Here is a 19,125-nt window from a genome sequence, read left to right as displayed (position 1 = left end):
CTGCAGCTGATGAGCACGACCTTCAGCCAGACAAGAGCCCTGGGTTCAAACCCAGCACTGCAGAAAGCCAGACCAAATGCCCAGCAATTCCCAGCCACCTGTGGACAACGAGCAGTGCCACTGCCTTCGTCTCAGTCCTGGCTGGCAGACGCCGCTCCAGGCATCTGAGTGTCACCCGCTGCCCAAGCACCCAGGGAATGATGTGTCTGGAAGACCAGGCAGTGGCCACATGGGACCCTGCTCCCCCTGCAGCCCTGGGCCCCTCGGCTAGGGAGTGCAACGTCTCTAAGCTCACGTCAGGTGACAGATTGTTGCAGTTCTTTGGGAAGATAGGAGGCCCTGCAGGTGTGACCTTGAGAAGGTGTGACCTTGAGAAGGACGGAGGGCGGGTCAGTCCCAAGGACTGGCCTCACAACGCAAAAAGCCCCCCCTGTAGGTGCGGGAGGAGTGGCAGAAACACAGAACGTAACTACGCAGTGCAGCGTGAGCAGGCGTTTCCAGGGGGAGCGTGGCCGGGGGTCCCGTGCCCACACGGACAGAGCCTTAGGAAACTATGGTCTGCAACCCATGTGTGCGCCAGGCTGGCAGGTGCCGATGCTAGCCCCCAGAGCACCCGGGACCAGTGAGCAGCCGGCTTGGGGGGAGGGCAGAGGCGGGTTTGAAGTGAGATTTTCCTGGAAGGGGCTCGTGTCGGGCTGTATGAGAGACCCCAGGGGCCCCGTCTGGAAGGGTTGGATGACTAGCACTGGTTTAAATGTGCCATCTTGGTCTTCCTGGCTGTGGTGGTGGGCTGGCTGGGGTAGCAGGGCGGCCGGCCTGGTGTCAGCTGCAGGCCCCCTGGTGGATGGAGGCAGAAAGTGTGTGCTCAGACGGAGCTCCCCCAAAGAGGGAAGTTATGGTGGGTTAGGACGCACCCTGGGGTAGTGTTTTCTGTTCAGGTGTCTGAGTGTGCCTCCAGCCAGTGGTTTCATAACCCAGCCCGGGGCGGGAGAGGGGGCTGCCCACTGCCTCTGCTCCTGGAAGCCTTCACCAACCCTGACAGAGCCGATGTCTAACCCGTGGAACTGACTTCGTGACGCCCTCCCCAGCATGGCTGCCCATCCCCATTCCTTCCTTGCAGCAGGTGTACAGGGACAGGATGGTGTGCAAGGCACACAGGCACACACAGGATGGCTGTGCACAGGCACACACGGGATGGGTACGCACAGGCACACAGACACACACAGGATGGGTGCACACAGGCACACAGGCACACACAGGATGGGTGTACACAGGTACACGGGATGGGTGTACACAGGCACATGGGATGGGTGTACACAGGCGCACAGACACACACAGGATGGGTGTACACAGGTACACGGGATGGGTGTACACAGGCACACGGGATGGGTGTACACAGGCGCACAGGCACACACAGGATGGGTGTACACAGGCACACGGGATTGGTGTACACAGGCACACAGGATGGGTGCACAGAGGCGCACAGACACACACGGGATGGGTGCAAACAGGCGCACAGACACACAGGATGGGTGTACACAGGCACACAGGATGGGTGCACACAGGCACACACAGGATGGGTGCACACAGGCACACACAGGATGGGTGCACACAGGCACACGGGATTGGTGTACACAGGCACACGGGATGGGTGCACACAGGCGCACAGACACACACAGGATGGGTGTACACAGGCACACGGGATTGGTGTACACAGGCACACAGGATGGAGGCACACAGGCACACACTGGATGGGTGTACACAGGCGCACAGACACACACAGGATGGGTGTACACAGGCACATGGGATGGGTGTACACAGGCACACAGGATGGGTGCACACAGGCGCACAGACACACACAGGATGGGTGCACACAGGCACACAGGCACACACAGGATGGGTGTACACAGGCACACAGGATGGGTGCACACAGGCACACACAGGATGGGTGTACACAGGCACACGGGATTGGTGTACACAGGCACACAGGATGGGTGCACACAGGCACACAGACACACACAGGATGGGTGCACACAGGCACACAGGCACACACAGGATGGGTGTACACAGGCACACAGGATTGGTGTACACAGGCACACAGGATGGGTGCATACAGGCACACAGGCACACACAGGATGGGTGTACACAGGCACACGGGATTGGTGTACACAGGCACACACAGGATGGGTGCGCACAGGCACATAGGATGGGTGTGTACAGGCACACAGGCACACACAGGATGGGTGCACACAGGCACACAGGCACACACAGGATGGGTGTACACAGGTACACGGGATTGGTGTACACAGGCACACACAGGATGGGTGTACACAGGCACACAGGATGGGTGCACACAGGCACACAGGCACACACAGGATGGGTGTACACAGGCACACGGGATTGGTGTACACAGGCACACAGGATGGGTGCACACAGGCGCACAGACACACACAGGATGGGTGCACACAGGCACACACAGGATGGGTGTACACAGGCACACAGGATGGGTGCACACAGGCACACAGGCACACACAGGATGGGTGTACACAGGCACACAGGATGGGTGCACACAGGCACACGGGATTGGTGTACACAGGCACACAGGATGGGTGCACACAGGCACACAGACACACACAGGATGGGTGCACACAGGCACACAGGCACACACAGGATGGATGTACACAGGCACACAGGATTGGTGTACACAGGCACACAGGATGGGTGCATACAGGCACACAGGCACACACAGGATGGGTGTACACAGGCACACGGGATTGGTGTACACAAGCACACAGGATGGGTGCATACAGGCACACAGGCACACACAGGATGGGTGTACACAGGCACACAGGATGGGTGCACACAGGCACACACAGGATGGGTGTACACAGGCACATGGGATTGGTGTACACAGGCACACAGGATGAGTGCACACAGGCACACAGGCACACACAGGATGGGTGTACACAGGCACACAGGATGGGTATGCACAGGCACACACAGGATGGGTGCACACAGGCACATAGGATGGGTGTGTACAGGCACACACAGGATGGGTGTGCACAGGCACACATAGGATGAGTGTACACAGGCACACAGGCACACACAGGATGGCTACGCACAGGCACACACAGGATGGGTGTGCACAGGCACACAGGATTGGTGTGCACAGGCACACACGGGATGGGTGTGCACAGGCACACAGGATGGGTGTACACACGCACACAGGCACACAGGATGGGTGTACACATGCACACAGGCATACACAGGATGGGTGTGCACAGGCACACAGGCACACATAGGATGGGTGTACACAGGCACTCAGACACACACAGGATGGGTGTACACAGGCACACACGGATGGGTGTGCACAGGCACACATAGGATGGGTGTACACAGGCACACAGACACACACAGGATAGGTGTGCACAGGCACACAGGATGGGTGTACACAGGCACACACGGGATGGATGTACACAGGCACACACGGGATGGGTGTGCATAGGCACACACGGGATGGATGTGCACAGGCACACAGGCACACACAGGATGGGTGTACACAGGCACACACGGGATGGGTGTGCACAGGCACACACGGGATGGATGTACACAGGCACACAGGCACACAGGATGGGTGTACGCATGCACACAGGCATACACAGGATGGGTATACACAGGCACACGGGATGGGTGTACACAGGTACACAGGATGGGGGCACACAGGCACACAGGCACACACGGGATGGGTGTACACAGGCATACAGGATGGGTGTGCACAGGCACACACGGGATGGGTGTACACAGGCACACACTGGATTGGTGTGCACAGGCACACATGGGATGGGTGTACACAGGCACACACGGGATGGGTGTACACAGGCACACACTGGATGGGTGTACACAGGCACACACGGGATGGGTGTGCACAGGCACACACAGGATGGGTGTGCACAGGCACACACGGGATGGGTGTGCACAGGCACACACGGGATGGGTGTGCACAGGCACACACAGGATGGGTGTGCACAGGCACACACAGGATGGGTGTACACAGGCACACACGGGATGGGTGTACACAGGCACACACAGGATGGGTGTACACAGGCACACACGGGATGGGTGTGCACAGGCATACATGGGATGGGTGTACACAGGCATACAGGATGGGTGTACACAGGCATACGGGATGGGTGTACACAGGCATACAGGATGGGTGTGCACAGGCACACACGGGATGGGTGTACACAGGCACACATGGGATGGGTGTACACAGGCATACAGGATGGGTGTGCACAGGCACACACGGGATGGGTGTGCACAGGCACACATGGGATGGGTGTACACAGGCATACAGGATGGGTGTGCACAGGCACACATGGGATGGGTGTGCACAGGCACACACGGGATGGGTGTACACAGGCACACACGAGATGGGTGTACACAGGCACATACCCTGGTCAAGTTTGCCTGGCTGCACACAATGCAGCGGCAGTCACAGGAATGTAGATGCCCAGACTGGGAAACATTGCTGTGAAGTCGCCCATAGCACCTTCTGCTTCACAGTGGGGGCTCTGGTGTGGGTTCTGCTCCGGCCCAGCTTTGGCCCCAGCCTGTGGGTGTGGCTGTGTCCCTGGGGTCCACACTGTGGTCCCAGCTGTTGGCCTGTCCTAGTGACCCAGGTCCTGCCTTGCTGGTTGGTCTTGTCTCTTCCCCTAGCTTGCTTGGTGCTCACCTCAGTCACCCCAGGCCCCCTTCCCCGGCCTGCAGCCTGTGTGGTCGGGCAGGGTCACTTGTGACCTTTCAGGTCCTCACACTGTGGCCAGGCAGTCCAACACAGCGGGGCTTTGCCCCAGAGCCCGTGTGGGTAGCGGCGGCCACTGCTGCCTCAGTGGGCTGCCGGGTCAGGACAAGTCGTCAGGATGAGTCGGCCACCGGGGCCTGGGACATGGACCTGGTACCAGGGGAGCTGTGTGAGCCAAATGAGGACTTGGGGACAGAGGGGTCCTCCGGCTTGGGGACAGAGGTCCCCCTCGGCGCCCGCTCTCCAGCCCCAGCCTTGCCCGTGTGTGCTGGGGCTCTATGGAGCCCCAATTGGGGTGGCTCAGTGGAAACGACTGGGTGCCTCGGCTTCCCCGCTGGGGACAGGAGAATCCATGTGACCCAGGTACTGCAGCCGGGCAGGGCCCGCGAGGGCCAGTGGGAAGCAGGGCCGCCTTCCAGGCCAGGGGGCCTCACCCCTGGAAGGCAGGCTTGGATCTCCAGTTTGGCCAGCGGCCCAGCTGGTTCCACGGTCGACTCTAATCCCCCCTCCAGCCTCGGAGGGTCAGAGTGGGGGACCAGATCTGGAGATGTGGGGTGGCTCCCTCTCTAGCTCCTGGCCTCGGCAGACTCCAGGATCCCCAGGGTCAGGAGCTGGATGGATCTGCTCTGGCCACTCTGCCAAGCTGAGGTGCCCCGTGGTCAGCCACAGGACCACGGGCTCTGCCCACCCCTCTGGGCCCTGTCAAGTGTCCACCTGTCCAAGCAAGGGGTCAGGTGCTGAGCAGGCCCAGTCCAGACAGGGGCAGGGCCAGGGTGGTGGGGCCATGCACCCAGGCTGCTCCTCACACGCCCCTCTCTCCGCAGACGGCGCCCCCCTTGGTGAGCTCTCTTGGTCGTCCTCCCTGGCCGTGGTGGCAGTGTCTTTCTCAGGCCTTTTCACGGTCATTGTCCTCATGCTGGCCTGTCTGTGCTGTAAGAAGGGCGGCATTGGCTTCAAGGTGAGGGCTGGGGTCCCACAGCCCCCGGGGACCTCTGCTGCCCTATCCTGGGGCTTGGGAGGTGAGGGTGGCCGGGCACCAGTGAGCCACAGCCCGCAGGCCTGCCTGCCCCCTCCCGCCCCCTCCCACTCTCTCCGGCCCCCTCCTGCCCCCCTCCCACCCGGGCCCGCCCGCCCTCGGGCACTGTGTGGACATCTGCTGGGGGAACAGTGGTGTGGGCTTTTAGAAGCCGGCCACAGATGTGGCCACTGCAGCCACTGCCCTTTGTGGAGTAGGTGCTGAGGCCTGGTGGCCTCCGTGGAGTCCTGTGAGGTGGACTTGAGAGGAGCCCCCTTCCTGGATGACGGTGGGGAGGCGTCCCTCGACAGGATTCGCCCGGCCTGCGGGCCCCAGTGCCCCCCGTCCAGCAGAAAGCACAGAGTTGAGCCTCAAGCCAGCGTCTGTGTGGGCCTCGGCCTGCTGGTCAGCACATTGCAGCCTGCCATTGTGCGTCCTGGACGCATTGTGCGGCTGGACGCCTGCCCGGGGAGGGTCAGGAAGGGCGGGTCTTCCCGCCTGGGCCCCAGCCGTGTGTCCATGCACTCCGCTACTAAGCCACCTGCACCCCAGCTGCCACAGCCACCTTAGGGTGTCCGGCCCCACCTGAGTCACAGAGGGAGGCCATGTGAGCTCCCTCGGCCACAGGACAGGGAAGTAGCCAGAATGTGACCTCGCCTCTCCCAAGCCTGAATTTGCTGGCTGGCTGACTCTTCTAGAACCCTCGGAGAGGAATCCGTCAGCCAGTGGAGCTGAGCCTGGCATGGCAGAGCTGTGGCCCTCCGGGCAGTGGGGCCTTGTCCTGCCCTGGTGACCCCTCCGGGCACTGCCCCCTTGCCCACGAGCACACAACAGCCGGTCCCCAGAAGTCCCCAGAGGACCTGGAGTGGAGCCTGGGGGGTGGCGGGCGGGGGAGGGGCCCGGCAGGCCTGGCAGAGCCATTGTACCTCAGCCCCTCCTCAGCCCGGGAGAACAAGGCCCCACACAAGGCTAGCACGGCCCCTTCCCACCCGTGCCCTCCTCGCCTCCTCGGGAACCTGTGCCCAGAACATTCCAGCAGCAGAGCGCCTGCGGGGAGGGCTCTCTGCCTCCTGCCTGCGCCGTGGGCTCCCTGCAGGCGCCCATGCTCACTCTGTGCTACCTGCTGGCCCGCTGCACTGGCTGGACCCACCAGGCCCCCAGGCCGGCAGGGCAGGTGCTGGGCTGGACGGGGCGGTGGGGCCGGGCAGCAGTCAGGGTTAGAGGGCTGAGTTTGGGCGGGGAGGCTCGGTGCTGCCCTGTAGGTAGCTATGCTGTAGTGCCACCCGGCCTGGACCCAGGAATCCACTGAGCCCCAAACCTTATTTGCAGAGAGGAGTCAGAGACCCAGACAAAGGGCCTTCTCGAAGGGAAGGCCTGGGCTGGAGTGGGTGGCCAGGTCCCAGCCCACAGTGCCTCAGTTTCCCCACCTGGGCGGAGAGGACGTGGAGCGGGGCAGAGATGCCTCCCGCCTTTGCTTGAAATCATGGTGGTACTTGCGCAGGCAGTTGGGAGAGTGGGGGGAGATCCTGCAGCTGGACGCAGGGACTGGGGGAGCTCACGGAGGCAGGCAGGGCCTGGTGAAGGGCTGAGGGCTGCCTGCAGGCAGGTGTGGGCAGGGAGGTGCAGGCGCCCGGCCTCGGGCACTGTTGCAGGAGGCTCGCTAGTCCAGGTGTGGGCAGTGGCGGCTCTCCTGGGGAGCCGTGTCCAGGCCGGGCTTGGCCCTCTGTTGGAAGGCAGAGGGCGGGGGCCCAGAAGTAGGGCCTCCAGCCCCCCAAGCTCACAGCATGTCACCTGCAGGAGTTTGAGAATGCGGAGGGGGACGAGTATGTGGCCGACTTCTCGGCACAGGGCTCCCCGGCCACCGCTGCACAGAATGGGCCCGATGTGTACGTCCTGCCGCTCACAACCGTCTCCCTGCCCATGGCCAAGCAGCCGGGCCGCTCAGGTGAGGGGTGCGGGTGGGGGGAGGCCCATCTGTCTGTGAGGACTGGTTTCTGGGTGGGCTCGGGGCCAGGCTGTGTCCCAGACTAGCCTGAATCTAAGGGGTGCCATCCCCTCTGCCTGTCCCTCCCCACCCAAGGAAGGGGGCAGGGGGCAGGGGCAGCCATGGAGGGAGGGCCTGGCTCCCTGCCCCGCTGCCTCTGGGTTCCTGCCTCCCTACCCTGGGCTGTGGGTCCCACCGTGTCTGCTGGGCAGGGCCTGCCCACGCAGGGGGGGTGGATTCCACCTTGGGGCTGCTTCCTGCAGCTCCTGTGGGCTGGGGTTGTGCTCTGTGTGTCCCCACAGACAGCCTCCATGAGGCCCCTGGTCCTCAGGGCGGATGCCTGCGACTGGAGCTATGTCCTTCCTGGGCAGGCCGCCTGTGGTGGTCAGCAGTGCACATGCTCTGACGCTCCAGGAACACCACTGGGGAAGGAGCAGGCCAGGGGCCTGCGGTCCTGGGGGGCCCCCAGAGCTCCGCTGGGCCTGCCCTCTGCGTGCCCTCCTGGTGGGCTAGAGGCAGCTGGAGCCAAGGGGACAGGCCTGGCCCCGGGAGCCCGTGGGGGAGTGGTCGCAGGCCAGGCCAGAGTCAGGACTTGTGCGTCCAGGCCAGAAGGCCTGCGACTGCCCCAGCTCTGTTTGGGGGGTAGGCAGGGGCCTGGCCCCCGGTGCCCCTTCCCATTGTCTCGGCTCTCTTGGGAGCATCCTGCCTTCAGGGAGGAGATTTGGGGTGAGGGTGAGGACACAGTTAGAAGGCAGAGGAAGGCTTGCTTAGTTTTATTTCTGCACCTACACTGTGGATATGGTTCTGCCCCTGTGACTGTGCTGTGGCTGTAGTCAGGGCCTCCAGTTTGCCCAAGGACAAGTTCACGTGGGAGGGGGCTCTGGACGCAGTCCAGGGAGAAGCCCAGGGGCCCCCAGTGAACGGCCACCCAGGGTCTGCAGCAGTCCCCAGGACTCCGAGGCCAGGCCCAGACCTGGGGTGCCCTGTCAGCCAGGCTGGGCCCCTGACCACCTCTGCATCTGGGTGGCTGGCGTGGGAGAGAATTCGAGGAATCTGATAGGGCACGCGGGGCGCAGCAGTGGTGGCTTTTTCCTGGCCCAGCCTGACCCTTCCCTCCCACTGACCTCACCCCGCCTGGTGAGAGGAGAATGGGCCCATTCTGGCCCGTACGGGGCTGTGCCAAGCAGCCCCCACAAAGGTCCCTCAGTGCCAGCCTGAAGCAAGGGGGGGGAGGGCTGCTCTGAGCCCTCTCTTGGACTGCCGGACTCCTGCCCAGCCAGTCTGCTGGGTGCTGCCCGGGCAGTGGCGCCCCCTCCATGCTCTGCTGCCTCCAAAGCTTTCCTCACCCCCTTCCCCCGGCAATGGCGTTTGTGGAACTCTGGCCATCCCCAGGGACCCTCATGGCAGTGCTGTCATGGCTTCTGCCTCAGCTCTGGCCTGCCCTCCTCGGCTGATGCTAGGAGACTTGGGGTAGCTTCCCATGGAGGGCCTAGAGGGGACAGGGTGGGGACAGGTGGGGGGGAGCGGCCAAGAAGCGTGCTGAGCCCGGTGCCTCTTACAGTACAGCTCCTCAAGTCTGCAGACCTGGGCCGGCACAGCCTCCTGTACCTGAAGGAGATTGGCCACGGCTGGTTTGGGAAGGTGAGTGTGCCGCCGTGAACAGGGGTGGCAGAGGGCCGCCGGGTTTCTTCTGGAGCTGTCCAGGGAGAAAACAACACCCGTGGGCCTGGTTTTCCCCTACCCCCAGCCTGGACCGGGCCTCTATGTCCCTCTGTCCTCACTGGGGACCACTAGAGGAAGCTGGGACAGGAGGGGCGGGGGGGGGGTGTTCCTGCCGGAGGGCTGAGAAGGGGTGAGAACTCCTAAGTAGTCTGTGAAGGAGGCCCAGTGCCCAGGGCTGGAGGTCGGGAGGCCTGGGGGAGGGAGGCGGAGGTGCTGCCCGTCCCGGGATGGGGGGCTGAGGTGATGCCCGTCCCGGGATGGGGGGGCCGAGGTGACACCCGTCCCGGGGTGGGGGGGCCGAGGTGACGCCCGTCCCGGGATGGGGGCTGAGGTGATGCCCGTCCGAGGTGGGGGGGCAGAGGTGACGCCCATCCAGGTGGGGGCCGAGGTGACGCCCGTCCTGGACGGCAGGTGTTCCTGGGGGAGGTGCACTCTGGCGTCGGCGCAAGGCAGGTGGTGGTAAAGGAGCTGACAGCCAGTGCCAGCCTGCACGAGCAGATGCAGTTCCTGGAGGAGGCCCAACCCTACAGGTGGGTGGCGGCTGGGGCCCGCTGGAGGGGTGGCACCGTGTCCTGCCGGGGTGGATGCCAGCCTGTGGTGGCACCGTGTCCTGCCGGGGTGGACGCCAGCCTGTGGCTCTTGCAGGGCTCTGCAGCACAGCAACCTGCTCCAGTGTCTGGCACAGTGCATGGAGGTGACGCCCTACCTCCTGGTCATGGAGTTCTGCCCGCTGGTGAGTGGTGGCCTGCACATGCCCAGACAGGAAGGGGCCCTTCCATGGCGCTGGGCTGGGCCTGCTCCCAGAGGCCCTGCCCTGCCACCTGCCAGAGGAGACCCCCAAGGGGAGGCCTACCCAGCAGCATGAGAAGAGAGGGCCTGGGCAGTGTGGCCCTGCAGGGTGGGGGTCCGGGCCGGCGGGTACCACACACACTTCCTCTCGGCAGGGGGACCTTAAGGGCTACCTGCGGAGCTGCCGGGCAGCAGAGTCCATGGCGCCTGACCCCCTGACCTTGCAGCGCATGGCCTGTGAGGTGGCCTGTGGTGTCCTGCACCTGCATCGCAACAGCTACGTGCACAGGTGAGGGCGGCGGCCGGGAAGGCCGTACGTGACCCCAGGGCCAGGCCTCGGGCGTCCTCCACACCCGCTCTGCTGGCTGGCTGGTTTGGCTGTACTGGGTCGGGGGCTGCAGGGGAGGAAGACTGGCGTTTGAAACCTCACTCACAGAATTAAACGGAGAAGGCTCAGCTGTCCCCAGATGGACCACACACACTGTGGCCCTGCACCGGGCTATAGAAGGGCCCCCCTGGCCTGCCAGGGGGAGGACAGCTCTGTCCTGCCTCCTGGGGCCCAGGGGACGGGCTAGAAGAATGGCAGAGGACCAGCGGCCCCGCCTCGACGCCGCGTGGCCGTCCTCCACAACAATATCCTGGTGCTGAGTGATAACACAGGCGACTCCAGCATCAGTGATTTTGTTGAAGAGGGCAGCTGCCAGCCTCCTGACCAGCCGCCCCGTGCCCGCCACCCTGCCCCTGCTCCTGCCCCTGGGCCCCCCAGCTGACCCCGACTCACAGGCATGGACTTCCTGGGAGGCCGATAGGCCCAGGTCTCAGCGCTGCAGCAACAGGGCAGCTGAGGAAACACGTCTCTTACCGTCCTACTGTCTGGTGCCCCACACGCCCACTGGCCACGCCTAAAGCAGGAGTGCCAAAGCTGGCAGCTCCCGAGCTGGCCATCTGCTCCTGGGCCTCAGCTCCAGCTGCTGGCAGGACCTCCTGGGACCCTCCAGGCCTCAGTTTCCCCCTAGTTCCTACCTCCCAAGATGTGGGGTGCTGGGGTGGACAGGGTGGAGGGGAAGGCACTACAGACCCACAAGGCAAGAGACACTGGTGTGGGGTTCCTGCCAGCAGGCCAGTGGACAGTGAGCTGTCCCAGGAGAAGGGCAGAAGGGGCATGCATTCTAGTGCTGGCTGGCCAGGGCCCTTGTGTGTTCTCGCCCTGTCTGGGCCTCGTTTCTCTCATCTGCATTGTCACATTCAAGGTGAGGGCCTGGGCACACAGGCAGCTTCTCTGACACCGTCCCGCACCCCACCTAAGCCTAGGGCAGCCTGAGGGACAAACCATTCAGGTGTGGGCAAAGGAGTCCCAGGGCGGGCCCCCAGCTCAGCCTGCCCTGCCTCCCCCTGCAGCGACCTGGCCCTGAGGAGCTGCCTGCTCACAGCCGACATGACAGTGAAGATCGGTGACTATGGCCTGTCTCACTGCAAATACAGGGTAAGCCGGCCTGGGCCGTGCCCGCAGGGCGGGCTGGCAGTGCTCGGCCCTGTGCCCGCGGGAGGGGCGGTGCTCGGCCCTGTGCCTGCCCCTGTGCCTATGGGAGAGGCGGGGCTCATGCTTGGCCTGCCCCTGTGCCCATGGGAGGGGCGGTGTTCGTGCACGGCCCTGTGCCCGCGGGAGGGGCGGGACTCATGCTCGGCCCGCCCCTGTGCCCATCCCTGTGCCTGTGGGAGGGGCGGGGCTCAGCCTGCCCTGTGCCCGCAGGAGGACTACTTTGTGACCGCAGACCAGCTGTGGGTGCCACTCCGATGGATGGCGCCCGAGCTGGTGGACGAGGTTCATGGCAACCTGCTGGTGGTCGACCAGACCAAGACCAGCAACGTGTGGTGAGTGTCGTGCCCGCCCCGCAGCGGGCATGCTACCTGGTCCCTCTGGCGGGGACCCAGGGGTGAGGGCCCGTATCACCACGCCCTCCCACCCTCCCCGCCTCCTGCAGGCAGGTGCAAAGGTGAGTGTGGCTCGGTGACCTGTGTCTGCCTCCCTGTGGGTAGGGGCCAGCAGCTCAGTGGCTGGCGGAAGGCTTGTCCCGACAGAGCTGCCAGCTTCAGTGCCAGGACGGCTGGGAGGTCATGGGCAGCCTTGATCCCTGGCCTGAGGGAGTGGGATCTCCCAGGACTGCATCCCGGAGGCCCCACCTCGAGCCCTCAGAGCTGAGCTGGCTGTGCTCTACGAGGAACGTCCGCCAAGCTGCCCTGGAGTCTTGACAGGCGCCGGTTTTCACATGGGTGCCTGGGGCTCTAGGGGGTGCCTTTTTCTAGCCTGGACCGGCCTCAGTTTCCCCTCTGGTGACCCTCAGAGCCTGAACATGGGCCAGCCAGCTCCTGCCCTGAGCCTTAACCTTGCCTCTCCATTCTCATGTCCTTCCTGTCCCCCCACCCCAGCCGGGCTCCCCAGGCACAGGGCTCTAGTGAGGGTGTTGGTTGCCTCCCCAGTCCCAGGTCAGGTCTTTCTCCCCTAGTCACCTGGGCCAGTCGGGGTACAAAGGCAGAGCCGCCACCCGCGGAGCTCCAGTTGGATTTTCCCCAGCTCTGCCTGCCCTGGCCTGTGCCTCTTGGCATGCTTGGGCTCAGCCTCACACCCTCACAGGCCGGCAGCTCCTATGCCCTGCAGTGTCTGTGCAGCCAGTGTGGCAGTGAAGAGTGAGTGGACAAACGGATTTGACTGTGCAAGGCGGTCTAACTTCATTGGTTAGGCACTCTGGGCCCTGGGCTGGACCGGCTGTTGGGGAGGCCGGTCTGGTCTGAGCTCTGGGCCGGGTCACCGGCTGCCCCTGCAGGTCCCTGGGTGTGACCATCTGGGAGCTGTTCGAGTGGGGTGCACAGCCCTATCCACACCACTCAGACCGGCAGGTGCTGGCTCACGCCGTCCGCGAGCAGCAGCTCAAGCTGCCGAAGCCCCAGCTGCCTCTGGCCCTGTCTGACCGCTGGTGAGGGCTGCACTTCCGGCCCCCCCCCACACATCCAGGCCTCGAGAGTCCCTGCCCCCCCCCCCCCAGCTCTTAGTTCAAGGAAGCCGCCTCCATCCCCTGGGGAAGGTCCTGGCCATCTTTTTTTTTTTTTTTTTTTCTTTCCAGTCTTGGGTTTGAGCTCAGGGCCTGAGCACTGTCCTTGGACTTTCTCAAGGCTAGAGCTCTACCACTTGAGCCTCAGCACCACTTCCGGCTTTTTTTTTTCTATGTATGTGGTACCGAGGAATCGAACCCGGGTCTTCGTGCTTGCTAGGCAAGCACTTTAACCACTAGGCCAAACTCCCAGCCCAGGTTGGCCATCTTGCCTTTTAGTGTAGCCAGGCTGCCGTGGAGCCTCCCTCCACCCGGGCCCCCCTCCCTCCACCCGGGCCCCCCTCCCTCCACCCGAGCCCCCCTCCACCTGGGCCTCCCTGCAGGTATGAGGTGATGCAGTTCTGCTGGCTGCAGCCGGAGCAGCGGCCCACGGCGGAGGAGGTGCACCTGCTCCTGTCCTACCTGTGTGCCAAGGGCGCCACCGGGGTGGAGGAGGAGTTCGAGCAGCGCTGGCGCTCGCTGCGGCCGGGCGGCTGCGGCAGGGTCTCGGATCCTGACCCTGGCCCTGCGGGCCCTGCGCTGGGCACGGCCGAGCTCCCCAACGCCTCGTCCTTCCCGCTCCTGGAGCAGTTCTCCGGTGACGGCTTCCACGTGGATGGAGACGACGTGCTGACGGTGACTGAGACGAGCCGAGGTCTCAACTTCGAATACAAGTGGGAGGCGGGCGGTGGGGAGGCCCTCTCCCCACCCAGCCTGGGCCGGGCTGGCTGCCCGAGGGAGCTGTGTGCCCTGGAACAGGGGGCGCCACCTGGCGTGGTGCCCGTGCTCAGCGCCCACAGCCCGTCCCTGGGCAGCGAGTACTTCATCCGCCTGGAGGAGGCGGCCCCGGCTGCCGGCCACGACCCTGACTGCGCCGGCTGTGCCCCCCGCCCCCCCGTCGCCACCGACCAAGAGGATGATTCAGACGGCAGCACGGTCGCCTCTCTGGCCATGGAGCCTGTGCTGGGCTGTGTGCTGCCCACAGAGGGCCTGCAGCGTGGTCACCATCCCCAGCCGCTCCGGGGCTGTGCCCTTGACCCAGCCTGCCACTCTCACCCGCCCTCCCCCGGAGCCCTGATGCTACCAGAGACAGGAGAGGACGATGTGGACTGGGGTGTGGCCTTCTGCCCGCCCTTCGAGGACCCGCTGGGTGCCTCTCCCTCGGGGAGCACTGGGGCCCAGCCATCCCCGGACCAGGAGGGTCCAGGAGAGGCGGGGGCACGCCGGGCCGCCCAGCGTGGACACTGGAGCTCCAACACGTCCTCCAACAACAACAGCGCGAGCCGGGAGCCGGGGTCCTGGGACCCTGGCCACGCGGGCAGCTTCACAGACAGCTACACGGATGACCGCTTCAGCCCGGTCCACGCGCCACAGGCCTCCCCAGAGACAGGCCACCCCCCGGCCCCGGAGGCCCCGGGAGAGTCTCCGCCGAGGCCACACGCGGCCTGCCTTGGCCGGCAGCCGGGCCACCCGATGCCTCCCCACCTGTGCCCGGCCAAGGCCGCGGCTCCGGCTGCGCGGGCCCGGACAGAGGCGGCTGCGGGCGGGCGAGGCCACGCGCAGGGGGAGCCCGCGCTCGCCCAGGAGGCCGAGGGCCTGGCGGGCCCCCAGCCGCCCCTGCCTGCGGTCCCTTCCGCCGCCCTGCCGGCCGCCCGCGCCGCGGGGACAGTGCCCGGGGCAGGCGCTGCCCGCGGCGGCGGCGGCGGCTCTCCGGAGGCGGAGGCCCCCTCGGGAGCCGGGAGGCCGCGCCGGCCGCGGAGGCGGGGGGCGGGGGCCCCCGGCGAGGGGGGCTGCGCGGCGGAGAGCCGGCCCCGAGCGCCCGACAGCGGGTACGACACCGAGAACCCCGAGTCCCCCGAGCTCGTGCCCCGGGACGGCCCCGGCGCGGGCGCCGCGAAGAGCCCCCAGCGGGACTCGGCCTACTTCTCGGACCTGGACGCGGAGCCCGCGGAGCCCGGCGGCCGCCCGCGGAGCCCGGCGCGGTGGTCCGCCCGGGCGCGCCCCGGCCCCGGCGCCCCGCGGCCCGCGGAGGAGGAGGAGGAGGACGACGACGACAGCGACGACAGCGACGAGTCGGACGAGGAGCTCCGCTGCTACAGCGTCCAGGAGCCCAGCGAGGACAGCGAGGAGGAGCCGCCCGCCGTGCCCGTGGTGGTGGCCGAGAGCCAGAGCGCGCGCCACCTGCGCAGCCTGCTCAAGACGCGCGACCGCGAGCGCCGGAGGAAGGCCGTGTCCTTCTTCGACGACGTCACGGTCTACCTCTTCGACCAGGTGGGGCGGGGCGCGGGAGGGGGGGTGGTGGAGGGGGGGAGGAGGAGGAGGAGGAGGAGGGGCGGGCCCGGCGGGGGGAGGTGATGGAGGAGGAGGAGGGGCGGGCCTGGGGGGGAGGTGATGGAGGGGGAGGAGGAGGAGGGGCGGGCCTGGGGGGGGAGGTGATGGAGGGGGAGGAGGAGGGGCGGGCCTGGGGGGGAGGTGATGGAGGGGGAGGAGGAGGGGGAGGAGGAGGGGCGGGCCCGGCGGGGGGAGGTGATGGAGGAGGAGGAGGAGGGGCAGGCCTGGGGGGGAGGTGATGGAGGGGGAGGAGGGGCGGGCCTGGGGGGGAGGTGATGGAGGGGGAGGAGGAGGGGGAGGAGGAGGGGCGGGCCCGGCGGGGGGAGGTGATGGAGGAGGAGGAGGAGGGGCGGGCCTGGGGGGGGAGGTGATAGAGGGGGAGGAGGGGCGGGCCTGGGGGAGGTGATGGAGGGGGAGGAGGAGGGGCGGGCCTGGGGGGGAGGTGATGGAGGGGGAGGAGGAGGAGGGGCGGTCCTGGGCGGGAGGTGATGGAGGGGGAGGAGGAGGGGCGGGCCTGGGGGGAGGTGATGGAGGGGGAGGAGGAGGAGGGGCGGGCCTGGGGGGGAGATGATGGAGGAGGAGGAGGAGGAGGGGCGGGCCTGGGGGAGGTGATGGAGGGGGAGGAGGAGGAGGGGCGGGCCTGGGGGGAGGTGATGGAGGGGGAGGAGGAGGAGGGGCGGGCCTGGGGGAGGTGATGGAGGGGGAGGAGGAGGAGGGGCGGGCCTGGGGGAGGTGATGGAGGGGGAGGAGGAGGAGGGGTGGGCCTGGGGGGAGGTGATGGAGGGGGAGGAGTAGGAGGGGCGGGCCTGGGGGAGGTGATGGAGGAGGAGGAGGAGGAGGAGGGGCGGGCCTGGGGGAGGTGATGGAGGGGGAGGAGGAGGGGCGGGCCCGGCGGGGGGGGGGTGATGGAGGGGGAGGAGGGGCAGCCCGGCCGGGGTGGGGGAGGGGAAGAGCGAGGGGCGGGCCAGGCCCCGGCCCCGCCCCCGGCCCCCGCCACCTGCCGCTCTGGCCCCCGCAGGAGAGCCCGGCCCGCGAGCTGGGGGAGCCCTGCCCCGGCGCCCGGGAGGCGCCCGTGACCACGGCCCCTGCGCTCCCCGCGGGTGCGCCCGGCCGTCCGCAGCCCCCCGACGGCTCCGCCGTGGACGAGGGTGAGCAGGGGGCGGGGCTCCTGGGCGCCGGGGGCGCGGGCGGGCGGGTCCGGCCCTCCCGGGACCACCGACCCTGGTTGCAGGTCGGCTGGAGTGGGAGGACGACTTCCGGCCGCCGCCGCCGCCGCCGCCGCCCGCCGAGGCCTGGGGGAAGCCGCGGGGCCCGGCCCCGCCCCCCGCGCCGGCCCCGCCCCCCGCGCCGGCCCCGCCTCCCGCGCCGGCCCCGCCCCCCGCGCGCCTCGCCGCGTCGCCGGCGCCTGCGTCCCGCTTCTCCATCACGCACGTGTCGGACCCGGAGGCCCGGCCCGCGGGAGGTGAGGCGAGCCGGGAGGGCGCGTTCCGGGGCTCCGCGGGTCGGGTCCCCGCCCGGGCCCCAGCGCAGGACGGAGGGCGCCGGGTCTGGAGGCCTCCACGGGCCTCGGCCAGCTCGGGTCCCGAAGCCGGGCAGGAGCGCCCTGCTCGGGCCCTGCCCGGGCGGCAGGCTGGGCGCGGAGGCCCGGCCCGCCCCACAGGCCGCAGGCTCCTCTGCTCTGCCCCGCCTCCTCCGGGAAGCCTGCCCGCCTCGTGGTCCCCCAGCGGCCTGCGCTGTGGCTGAGGCCTCGGAGGGAGGCCCGTCCCCACCCCTTCCTTCCCAGACGAGCGGCTCGGCCTCCGTTTTCCCCAGTCCGGCGTGGTGCGCTGGGTCAGGGTGAGGGGGACGGCGCCCCGGCCCTGGCCGGGCGGGGGGCTCTGCGGGCGCCCTCCCGCAAGTTCACCGGGCCCCCCTCTCTGCCAGGCCCTGCAGGTCCCGGGGGCAGACGCACGGAGGCCTGAGACCCGGGGCTCCTCCCCCTGCAGCCTGGCATCCCCGGAGCCCCGCTGGCCTGCCCAGGCGCCTCCCGGGCAGTGGCCGGGAGTGAGTGGGGCCACGCGCACCACAGCGTCCTGGAGCCGCAGATGGACCGCGGGCCGTGTCCAGCCCCGGACAGCGAGCTGGGGCCCAGGGCACTGGACTCGTCTGCCGGCCTCAGCCTGAGCCCACGCGTGCGCACACGCGCGGTTGGGAGAGGTCTCTGCCGCTTCTGCCGTGCCAGCTGCCGTGGGGACTGGCGACCCGGCCAGCACGCCTGGCGGGTGGACCCTGCGCCACGTGAAGCCCAGCATCAGGCCCGGAGTCCCTTCCTGGCCCTTGCACCCCTCGCTCTTGGGCCTGGGTTTACTCAGTGCCAAGGACAGGCTCCTGGGCGTCGCGTCCTTAGCGCGGGCTCCTGTCCCCTGCACTCCTCCCCATGAGCCCCTCCCCGCCCCGGCTAGGCCGTCCTCCTGAGCAGCAGGGAGGGGTCTCCAGGCTGCAGCCTCCGCCCAGCGGGGCCCATTTTAGGCCTGCCCTTCTGTGGAGCTGTGCCTGGCCCCCTGCCCCGGTGGCTGGAGGAAAGGAGGGTCGCACCCCACGGTGTGGGGCTCCTGCCTGCTGGGAGGGCTTGGAGAAAGGGGTCTTGGGGGAAGCACAGTGGATATTTTTGTAACTTGCTGGAGCAAATGGATATGGGTGGATTGAGTCTAAGTTATTGTTGCCAAAGATATGTCGTTTATTGTTGCTTTGGGGTGGGGGGACTTGGTTTCGGTTTGTGTTTTTTGTTGCTGTTTCTTTGTTTTCTTACTGATTTGAGGCTTAGGATGCTGGTGCAACGATTTTCTTGTTTTTTTTTTTTTTTTAAGAGAAATCGAGCTAAGAAAAAAGCCACCCTTTCTCTCAGTGTTTTCTTTTTGGTCTACAGCTGATACACTGGGTGCAACTGCCAGCCTCTGCCTGGCATCAGGAGGCAAGTGGGCCCCTCCTCTCGTCGGTGTGCTGTGAAGTGGCCCTCTGTGCCCACGGGAGGCCCCCCCTTCCTGCCCCAGCGCTCGTCCTGCCTAGGGCTGGCCAAGCGAGTGGCCTGCAGACCTGCCCAGGGCAGCAGTCCTTTGCCTCCTGCCCTTCAGGGGCCGTGCCTTGCTTAGCGCCGGTGGCGGAGGCAGTAGGAGACTGAAGTGTGGGTCCTGTGTCCCCGTGGCCCTGGGACTGCCGCCCGAGCACCTGCCTGGGCGCAGGTGCAGAGCAGGAACGGGAGGTTCGGTCGGTGAGGAAGAACCTGTGTGGGTTCTCCACGGAGCAGGGCGGCTCTGCACCTCAGTTCTGACAGTGGTTTGAAGTCTTGCGTTTCAGCACAGGCCAGGCCTCTGCAGGAGGCAGCTGGCAGGGCATCCTCAGGCCCCACACCGGCCAGTGG

General features: G+C 66.7%; 1 protein-coding gene across 1 annotated transcript in view; it reads left to right on the top strand.

Annotated features, from left to right (window-relative positions):
• Window positions 1–17,772, top strand: part of Lmtk1 (lemur tail kinase 1) — a 28,761-nt gene extending 10,989 nt beyond the window's left edge. The window contains exons 2-14 of the mRNA XM_090351337.1: window positions 5,626–5,759; window positions 7,614–7,761; window positions 9,362–9,441; window positions 9,934–10,052; window positions 10,168–10,255; window positions 10,467–10,600; window positions 11,710–11,794; window positions 12,062–12,183; window positions 13,134–13,283; window positions 13,742–15,668; window positions 16,747–16,876; window positions 16,960–17,190; window positions 17,652–17,772. Of these exons, the coding sequence (XP_090207463.1) occupies window positions 5,626–5,759; window positions 7,614–7,761; window positions 9,362–9,441; window positions 9,934–10,052; window positions 10,168–10,255; window positions 10,467–10,600; window positions 11,710–11,794; window positions 12,062–12,183; window positions 13,134–13,283; window positions 13,742–15,668; window positions 16,747–16,876; window positions 16,960–17,190; window positions 17,652–17,689 (3,386 nt within the window). The 3' untranslated portion in view covers window positions 17,690–17,772. The remainder of the gene's footprint in view (window positions 1–5,625; window positions 5,760–7,613; window positions 7,762–9,361; window positions 9,442–9,933; window positions 10,053–10,167; window positions 10,256–10,466; window positions 10,601–11,709; window positions 11,795–12,061; window positions 12,184–13,133; window positions 13,284–13,741; window positions 15,669–16,746; window positions 16,877–16,959; window positions 17,191–17,651) is intronic.
• The last annotated feature ends 1,353 nt before the right edge of the window (window positions 17,773–19,125 follow it).

Source organism: Megascapheus bottae, chromosome 17 (assembly GCF_031878675.1).
Source record: "Megascapheus bottae isolate mThoBot1 chromosome 17, mThoBot2.hap1, whole genome shotgun sequence".
In the NCBI taxonomy this organism is placed as follows: domain Eukaryota; kingdom Metazoa; phylum Chordata; class Mammalia; order Rodentia; family Geomyidae; genus Megascapheus; species Megascapheus bottae.
This window is presented reverse-complemented; position numbering and strand designations above follow the sequence as displayed.